The sequence below is a fragment of the Zootermopsis nevadensis genome, unplaced genomic scaffold (genome assembly GCF_977971745.1).
Source record: "Zootermopsis nevadensis isolate Lab colony 2312 unplaced genomic scaffold, Znev_1.0 Znev_ptg000012l, whole genome shotgun sequence".
Lineage (NCBI taxonomy): Eukaryota > Metazoa > Arthropoda > Insecta > Blattodea > Termopsidae > Zootermopsis > Zootermopsis nevadensis.
In genome coordinates this window covers 12746314-12756673 of record NW_028259144.1, presented here as the reverse complement: position 1 = coordinate 12756673, position 10360 = coordinate 12746314, and the positions used below count along the sequence as shown (strand labels likewise).

The 10360-nt window shown below is 36.8% G+C and overlaps 1 protein-coding gene across 2 annotated transcripts in view; it reads left to right on the top strand.

Annotated features, from left to right (window-relative positions):
• The first annotated feature begins 1994 nt into the window (after positions 1-1994).
• LOC110838022 (uncharacterized) overlaps positions 1995-10360 on the top strand; it is an 85453-nt gene continuing 77087 nt past the window's right edge. The window contains exon 1 of one of the 2 annotated variants that reach the window (XM_087347957.1): positions 1995-2166. In XM_087347957.1, coding sequence (XP_087204083.1) covers positions 2165-2166 — 2 coding nt within the window. In that variant the 5' untranslated portion in view covers positions 1995-2164. The remainder of the gene's footprint in view (positions 2167-10360) is intronic. The other variant, XM_087347958.1, reaches the window with a different exon arrangement.

Below are 10360 nucleotides of genomic sequence, written 5' to 3'. Positions count from 1 at the left end.
CGCACAATCAAGCCCCAGTGTAGTGGTGCTCCGTCTTGTTTGAAGAACTCGTCAGGCTGCAGTCCTTGTAACTGTGGATAGATAAATTTTCTAACAAATCCAGGTAATTGCTGGATGCCACAGTTTCTCAAGCACGGTCATTGCAAATCCCTACACCCAAAAGAGCGATTTTAAAATCTCAGTCTACTTTAACTAATTTATTTACTTGTCTTCGTTCTGTTTTTCTATCTGTTTCTTCTCAGGAAGTTTTATTGCTTATTTTTATCTTAGTCAAGCTTTTTATGAGAACATTCACGTGTTCCAAAGACACTTATCAAACAGATTACCTTTCTTTCGTTACTCATGAAAGTTTCTTCTCCCTACATTGTAGTGTCGGGCTTCCACAAGGCTTTACCCTTACCTATTTTGTTTAATATTAATAATTAATGTTTCCGTATTTCTCGAATGATTACATATCGAGGGACAGAATTTCTACTAAGTAATAAATACTTCGTAAGCATGTGCCTACAAGGAAAATAAGAAAATCATCTGTTTTCAATGCGAGCAGTGCACTAAGACATATTTCTTCAGCTGAATTTGCTTGAATCGATGAAAGTGTTTATTTTAATCTGGTAGTTTCTGTTTCTGTTCGTTTTGTATTTTCAACTTTTTGTGTAAGGTATATATTTGTTAGTGTTTGCCTGCCGTGTGGTCTTTGCTGTTGATAAACTAAGAAAGGAATTGATTTGAATTTTTATCCGTTGTGGTTTCGTTACACATTACTTGTTATTCAAATCGAAGTTTTGAATAATGCTAGTCTTTTCATTAACCTCAGAAGGGTTTTAAACGTTTAGGTATGGATGTAAAGCCTTGGCCAAACATAATTGACATTTAACGGTATGCATATGAGGATGTTATGTTTGGCTAACCAAGTTGTCAGTAATGACGCTAGATGGCTAAATGCTGCAACGAACGTCACGGCTCAGTGGCTTGCAATCCCATTCCTTACTGCAAAAACCCGGGTTCAAATCTACTCCCACAGACCCTGATCGAGGTTTTGTGTGGTTTTCTTCGTCTGTCCAGCCAAATGGCAAACTTTCAAATTCATTATTCACTGCATAATAAATTTAGACACTATATAAACTTTGATGCTGACAACGTCGTTAAATAAACCACAAATATACATAAATGCTGCAATCATTATGTACATTTAGGAGTACTTATAAACGGGATAAAGGTACGAAAGGGATAAAGGAAAGGAAGAAGTGTGGTAATGGATAAAGACACGAAAATGGAGCAGGAAAGACACAAGATAGATCTGATTTATTTTAAGGAAATTATTTGTAACGTTTACACAGTTACCATATTGGTATTCTTCAAGAAACGAATTTAAAGATCATTAATAGTATCATTAAAATCGACATTTTCTAAAATATCATTTTTAATACACGTCAAATTTAAATTATTTAAACGTGATTGCATCATGAGATTTTTTAGTTTATTTTTCATAAACTTAAGCTTTGAGTAAGTTACAATCTACTGCCTTCACAGCAACTAAGTTTGTAGAATATCTTACATGTGGTAAGTATAAAGCATATTTATTTTGAAGTCTGGCTTGTGATGTTGGATAAAGAAAGGAGAAAATCATTTGTCTTGCAAGCAGTATGATTGATGAATGTTTAAATATTTGTGAACTTCTCAAATACATTTGATTGAAAACATATCCTTCAGAAATTCTCACTTCATAAAATATTTTAACCACGAAAGTTCCCAGAGACTGTGAATAACTAAATGTTTAATTTGGACGATTAATTCTTTACACATTTCGTTTTCCTTCTATTCGTATATTACAGTCAATATTACGTTATAAAATGAACATACGTTGGTTACATAGGAATGTAGAAATCCAAACCACCTTAAAAGCAAAAGAGTTGTAACTCGTCTTCTAATTTTCCCACACTGAACGCACTCGAAACAGAGTACAATCACCGAGCGCTGCGAATGAAAATGGCGGGGCGGTTGTTGACAGAGCTGCGTGAAGGGAGAGTTTGTTTCGAGACGGAGTTATTTAACAGATCTGGACGTGATACGAAAGCTCTTGATTAAAGTGTTATTGGCTCACATACAGTTTACAAATCACCTATATCTGGACTGCAAGCCTGGTAACGGAATTCCCATCTCACCCATGTAAGTTGCCTGAATATTAGCATTTTGTTTTCTTATTGCTTATCGCTAAGGGCATGTGAACTCACAATGCATTGGTCGTGCACTAAAATAAGTATAATATGTGATTTATCGCTTTGAGTAGTAGTAGTAGTAGTAGTAGTGTACTTCGGTACAAGATAAATTCAAACGGCAATGAGTAGAAAGAAACATAGATAAATTTTCTTAGAGACTGTATATGCATCGTTTATAAACCGATGAAAAGTAAAATATCGCGTTTCTGATAGTTCCTTTCTTCTCTGCGTTGTTCGCAGATACATATCTGTTGTATCCAATGTGTCACACTACCTACTTTTATTTGTTGCTGAGCTGCTAAGCCTGAGGCAACGCTTGTCTTAAACACACAAAGAGCGTTTACGACTCGCTTTTCGGTATACACCGTAATTGCGTATCAAAAATATTACAGCGTTATTCAATGTTAGATAGCCGAAAATAAAAGTTATAAGGGCTAATTTATCGTGACGTGAGGTGTTTTTCCCACTGAGTGTGATCCCCTTGACTTTTCATAAGTATAAGTCAATTCCTGAAAAGACGGTCGCTAGCCTTAACTATGCAAGCTGTCAGTTGCGTGGCCAGCTAGCGCGAGTCTTTTCTAGAATGCTTCTTGCTTCGAAATCCGAATGTTCGAGTGTTGTCTAGTCAGACTTCGCTCTGTGACGTTATGTGTATATGGGCGGAAAGTGGCCTTGGAGTCAGATGTTAAGCGATGGGTTAGATGAATGGAGGGAGAAGGCAGTATACTTCGATACCGATATGGCCTACTGAAAGGAGATAGTTATTTTTACCAGCGCGGAATCCAGGCAGAAGAATGGACGATGAGGATTATAATTTAGAATTGTAGACAGCTGCAAACAAGAATAATGAGATCAAAAATTCACATTTCACTCAATTAGCCGCAACTTGTCAACTGGTGATTTCTGTGACAATTCTTATTGTTGTTCACATCTGTTGTGTACTCCAGCCACGTCGGGCACGTGATGGATTCGCCTTCAAATATCGATTGTTAATATCGAAGCAAAGAATCTGACTTTAGGGGGATATTGTCAATAATATTGTATTTTGAATATGTTATAGAACTTGTAGTGGCCAAAAATGATTTTTATATCACATCGAAAATTAACTTTAGTTTTTAAGGGGCGGCTGCCCGTTGAATTCCACGGGATGTAAACAAATTTCAATGCTGATATTGTACCATTCGTATTTACTTTCATAGAAAGTTACTCCTTGCTCCGGGAATGTGAATAGAACTTAGAATGCAGTCAATACTCAGGGGTTTACAACCTGCTTCCCACCAATAAGTTTTGTGCGACCTACATATAGTTTTGTTAGGCCTGTATACCCTGCCTGGTGAATAAGTAGTTTCCGCCAAAGTGAAGTATTATTATAATTTTAAGCAAACAATTAATAATAATATTAAAAACTAAAATATGTTAAATAAATTTGAGTAGGCCTTTTACGTGAAACTGTTTTTCTGTCATTTTTAATAAACTGCAACGATGTTTCAAGGCATTGGTTTTACTTATAACTCTACGGTTCGCGAGTCGATATGAAAGAATGATTGTGGATGGAGCTCTTGAAGTGTTCAGCCATTAGGGCACAGAAGTGATACATGGGAATGTTGCTAAGAAAACAACGGGAATTAAAAATATTAATAGAAGAATCATACTGATAAATATTTCAGAGAAATTCCTTAACTGATTATTAAATTATTTAGACGGAAAACCACAAAATTTAGGGGTTAGTTTTAACAAACGGCGATTTAACTGGTTGTATTTAGGCAGTAATGACGTTAGTGTTTTATAATGGCTTATTGCGTCTGTAATTAATTCTGCATATTAAATAATAAATTACATTAATGAAGGAATTTTATGCCCAATAAATAACGATGTCTGCCATATCAGGGAAGACGTTCTTAACAGTCTTAATGTACAGTTTGAAATTTACCAAAATGTGCACTGTATAGACTACTAAGATGAAGGAATTCAGCCAATCCTGAGTCATATCTAATATATATCTATTTATTTCCTTGTACAATCGAGTTGACTAATGCCACTGCATACACACCGCAACTGATTGTATTATTTTGTTGCTGAACACATTTGGAACTAACAGTCCGTATATATATATATATATATATATATATATATATATATATATATATATACATACATCTTATGATATTCTTGGAAACTGATCGGATTCTCAACAGTGTGAAAAATAATTCACAGTTCTAGGTCTAATTCTGTTCGACAAATACATTCTAAACGTCTGTGTGTAAAGGCTAGAGGTGCCAGTAAAGAGAATTTTGTCGGCTCTGCTTCATTTATTTTAGAAGTGCTTGCAGCGAATTTCTTCCTTTAAAATGCAAAGCTTTTATTTGTTACGAGACCAGAAGATTATGTGTGACGGCTGTGGTGAATATTGAAACAGGGAATAATTCACAATATTTTCGTTTGCGGTTTGTTGAATGCTGTGTTGCTGCTAGCAAAATAAAGCGGCTTAAATCTACATCAGGCTGTTTGTTGATTTTAATCTTTTTTTGGGTTTTTATGGCGCATGTATAGAACGAGATGTGAGAAGCAGTGACTAATAAAAACTGCACCCCTCGCACCCCCCAGTGTCGCTTTCTATTTCAGGTAATGCGTCCCTCTGTTCGAATCTCGGACTGAATTTTGTTACATCCTTGCATCTTACCTGTATGTAGGTTGACAGGTTTAACTCTTCTTTATACTTACTTTGGATACTTAGACGACCCGTTCTTCAAGTGCCTGAGCACTGCAGGTCCCAACTTTTCGTTGGTTCGATCTATAGACATTCGGTAGGACTCCTTGGACGAGGAATCGGCCCGTCGCAAGGCCTCTACTTGTACACAGGACAGCACAACACAGAAAGACGATGAAAAACTTCCATGCCTTGAGTGGGATTCGAACCCACGGTCCCAGCGACCAATTCTTCCATATTAAACCACTAAATGGATTACTCATCGGCAAGGGTTTTATCATAGGTTACTTAAAGATTCTGCGTCAGTTGCACGTGTTGCTTGGGAAGGGAGAATTAATTACCTATTTCAAGGTCAGATCGCTGTGCGGATTTTCTCCTCGCATTTAATTTTCGCCAAAGACAGAAATTGTGAAAGTGAAGTGGGTCCTGTACTTGACCCACTCATTTGCCTGGAGCAGATTACAAATTTCCAAATGTCGATGGAGTCCAGAAAGGTCATAACAGGTCATCCCTGTGGACATTAGAAACTGACCCACCAACTTTGGGATGCATGTGAGCCGCGCCATAGTTTAAGATAACCCGTCATAAAATTCGTTGCGTAACACGTAATTCTTAAGAGGTATGTGCAATTTTAAGACTGATGAATGAGCGAAAAATTGTTGTATAGAAACACACTGGTAATGGCCTTTGTGCCCAAAACGCTTTCATGTAAACATAAATAACAAATTATAATTATATAAGGATGTGAGATTTCGGATTCTTACGGCTGCGATTAAGAATACTGCCGTCATCTCGGTTGTTCGTCGTGTTGTGTGGCAAACGTTTACCGACGTCTCAAAAGTGCTTGATGCTTCTGTCATCAGGTCGATGTTGATGGAGACAGCCCTAATAGTCCAGGTAGTAAGCACCTTTGAAATGTCGGTAAACATCTACCAGAATACACGGTGTAACAACGCAGAAGACGTGTAGGACTTGCGATTTTCATGGCGGTGAATACCAAGATGGCTGTCTTCTGGATTGTTTTACTACACGGCGCAAGAACTCAGAAGACAGTAATCTTTAGTGTTTTAGGGTGTTGCTGTGGTAGGATAGATTCGCACCGCGCAAGGAAAACATGGTTACTCACTTTTCGAGTTTTTAGAAGAGAAAATATATATTTCACAGAATTTAAAAAAAAAAAAGGATTTCTAGCTCCTTACTTGGAAGTGTAATATAAAAGGTCACTGATGAATGTTTAAAACTTAGCGCTCATTTACCCTTTTAAATTTCAGTACGGCCGATATCATTTATGATTATGTGATGCTAGGTGTAGTTTTTTCCTGAATTATTTTCACACGTCAAATATATATGACCAACCTATTATACAACAAGGCAGAAACAGATAAAAACATAATTTTCTTATAAGAAATAAACCTGTCAGTTACAATTAGAACTTTCTTTACACATTTTTTAACTCCTCTTCAGACTCGTGATTTGTAGCACGAGTTCAACCATCTGTGTACTTCACGGAGTACTAGAATATTTGCATTTAGTTGCACTACTAGATATTTACTGTGCTGATGAATTGGGAATCCCTTCTGAAGATGCTAATTTCTGTGGATGGCCTTTCAGGGACTGCAGTGCATGTTCTTCATCATAAAAATAACGGAAGTTTACTTCGTATGGTGTTTGTTGACACTCAAACAAATTCCCCATTTGTTCCAAATGATTTTGTCTCCATTGGAGCAATGGGTCGACAGACCAAGTTCCATTCTTAATCAGCTGTTTTAAGTCCACGAAGTCCCTCTTAGCCATCTGTTTCAAGTACCCAAAGTTTCCCAGTGTCTGACATGTGTGAATGAAACATAGTTCTATTACAGCGTGAAAATGTCTATTACATTTGTATTCTTTTAAGTTAGATGTGAACTGGACAATAAAATCAGTTGTCTATTGTTGTAAATAGAGAAGGGGGGCATTATATTTATAATTAAGGTTCAGTGAGAGTACAATGTCACTAAAGACAGTCTAATTAGAGTTGTGGACCACAGGAATGTGGTCTTAGGCGGGCAATTTCCTCGTCAGAAAACTAAATTTAAACAATGAAATCAACGAGCGACTGATTGGATTCCCTAATCATTGTTACGTAAGTGAGGTAATGCATGCAATCGCATTCATTAAGGGCGTGGCCCTTCTCTGACAATTTGTGAATAATGTCACTCTGATACTGTTGTGATGCACACGAATTTTGGGCAAAAACAAACCTGTCTCTCCTGTGACAGACACAGTTGTCAAAGTATAAAATTATCTTATCTCTAAGCAAACAATTTCAGCCTCATTTGCTTCCCGTTTTGCAACTGTTTCATACCGTATGGATCAATAACCGTATCGTGTAATACACACCAAAACTGAATGTGCTTACTTTTCTTATAGTAGAAAACCAATACTTCTGACTTGTGTGTTCTAAACATTTTCTAAAAATAATGTACAGCGTATGAAATATCTGAATTTTTCCTTGTCAAATTGTCTTCTCTTTCCTCGCAGGTTACCTTTTTATTGTATGTTCTTCATAAACCTTTATAGACCCCTTTTCAGTTGTGTTTAAGTTCTTATAAGACGTACACAAATCACACTGATCTATATTTTTTGGTGGGGGAGGGGGGTTGTTGTTAAAAGACTGATGTTTATTGTTTGTTAATAATTTCTTTTTCGAACTGCTTATGCAACAGTTTTGTGATCCAATGTGCGAGAATATTTCGGTTTTAATATTATCATTAAGTGTATGGTTCTATTTCTAGGGTAACCTCTTCTGTCAGAAGATGTACAGTGTCCTTCTCCAAGTTTTCTGAAAGCGGTTCTGACGCGCAAGTCTGTGATGACTGAAGTTTCTGAAAGAAATTCTTACATACTTTTATTTGAGCATCGTTTACAGTAAAGATGCCCCCTCTACTGCACGCATTGCTATAATAACTTTTTTAACCTTGTTCCATTGCACCTCGTGCAATTAAATCCCACTGACGAAAAATTGTCTGCGTATTTTTAATTTGTTTTAACCTTACATGTATATCTACAAGTAAGCCCAAAATCAGAACCCATTTTATTTTAAGTTACTCTCTTCCCACTGCATTGTTTTCCTCTGCACTCGCTTCTAGTCGCTTTCGTTTCGTCTTTTCTTGCCCTTATTCCGTTTTCTAGGTCGTCGCCGTACGGCTGCAGCATTTGTGCCTTCCGTGCGTATAAACTTCATGAAGTTTACTATCTGAACTCCCAGTGAGCCTGGATTGAACATAAACTGGACAGGACATTTTGCCGTCATTTCGGTTTAATGAATAAGAAGACAGCTCAAGATAGAGTTCTGCTTTCGATAGCGCCTTCTTAGTCACAATTTGTAATAAAACACAAACAAAATGTCGCCTATCACGTATTAAGAAATCGTCTCGGTTATGACGCATAAAGCCGCTTTTCGCTCGGGAATCGTCAGGCCGACGCCTTCGTACGTGCCTGTCAAAAAGCGGACTTCACTGAAATTTACTTGGTCCTGTGGAATGGGTAATCCTTTTCCTATGTAATTTGTATGTTGAGGCTGGTCGATACGGTAACCTGTAAAAACAGAAATATGTCATGATTTGATGTAGATATTATTAGATGTAATAATTTATAACGTTAGCAGTTTGTCAGAAACGAAAATATTTAACCGAACAAAAGTTCTGTTTAATTAGCATAAGCAGTTTCTAATGGTTTTCATGCATTGAAACTACAGGGCTGAAACCTTCACCTGTGTTAATGTGTCTGTAAACTGAAGTGAGTGGGTGCATGTGCTAACCGGAGTGTTTAAAACACTACTTAAAATACTAACAGTTTTTCTCTTATTCTTGCACGGAAATGTATCCTAATTTACAGCGCAATGCTGTTTTCCCTTTCCTTCATTTTGCCGAATTGTGACAGAACAAACAGGTAAATTTTCCATAAGCAACTCAGTGTAGCTTGCAGGAATCAAAGTTGCAGTGAGAATGTTAGATCGGAACAGGTCTAGCCATAGGCAGATTATTAGATAAGTTCTATGCTCAGTTACGATACAGAAAATATTTATTTCCGTGTAAAAATGTCGTATGTCCGCAGACTGTAGTTTTGCACGCAAGAAATACTGAATTTAAAGATAAGATAAGAAACAACTGCTTATAATTTCGAAATCGATTGTAATTTGGTAGATTTTTCTACACGATGCAGTTTGTTGTGCGAGCGTTGTTTTACCGTGCGTGGTGCGAATTAAAGTAACCCGTTTAGTTGAACTGTGATGCATAGTGTCTATGATCCGCGTTTGTAAAGTGAACTCCTTCAAGATCAATTTTCAATCCATCTAGTGGAGCGCTGAATATGTATACATCCTTGCACACAGAATTTTCGAATTTCCAGTCACAGCGACTCATCCTGGTGTCTTTATTGTGCCTTGTATTTTTATAACAGGTGAACTATAAATTATAAATTACAAAATCATGTCATGAAGCAACTATAATATTGACTGTGTACAAGTATTCATATTAATGATTCGCTGTAAAATACGGATGCTTCAGCCATTTATTTAACTATATACTGTGTGAGATGCAGCAGAAATGGGGAATATTAAATATGTGTATATCATTTTATTTGAAAAAACGTCAAGGGACAACGCCGCTTGGAGGACCGACGCTTTGATCGGAGGATCATATTAAACTCAACGATAAAGAACGGAGGAGAGGATAGAATTTGTATGGCACAGGAGCGATTTCTTGTGAACACTGTAATAAATATTTGGATTCATATAGGGTAGTGAATTTATATTTTTACTATGACATGATAATAAATATTGTTAAGATTTAAGCCTGTATTTTTAATTTCACGAGTAGAAAATCGTCAGTGTGAAGAATGTAAACATCTTTTTGCCATCAATATATCAGTTATGGAATCTTTATAAGTATTAATAGGCCTGTTTATATTTATTCTTATCTAGGTCATTACTAATTAAAGCAGTATGAACCACAGTGTGACGAAGAAAACCGAATTTTTTTACATAAACAAAAGCAAGCTAAATTGAAGTGATTTTAGAAATGAAACCGAATGTGTGGTGATCAATGTTAAGTGAAACTGTTAGAACTTGCAGAAATAGAAAAGGGTACTTCTGAAAGACAAAGTTAACTTGTTTGAAACACAAAATAAGAGAATAAAATGTTGGAGACGCAAATAAATAAGTGAATTTAACAGTATGGGATTTGAGGCTTTCGCGACGAGTACAATCAATAAAATCTTCTGCTCGGAACCAGTGCAGGCAGTAAAGGTACAATTTGGCTGCACGCGACAGAGACAAGCGACCGAGGCAGGCGACAGAATTGCGAGACCGAGACTGGTCGCTTCCTGTCTGCTCTCTGTACAATCGTATGAAGTACAATTACGAGCGCGAGACAAAGACAGGCGACAGAGACAAAGC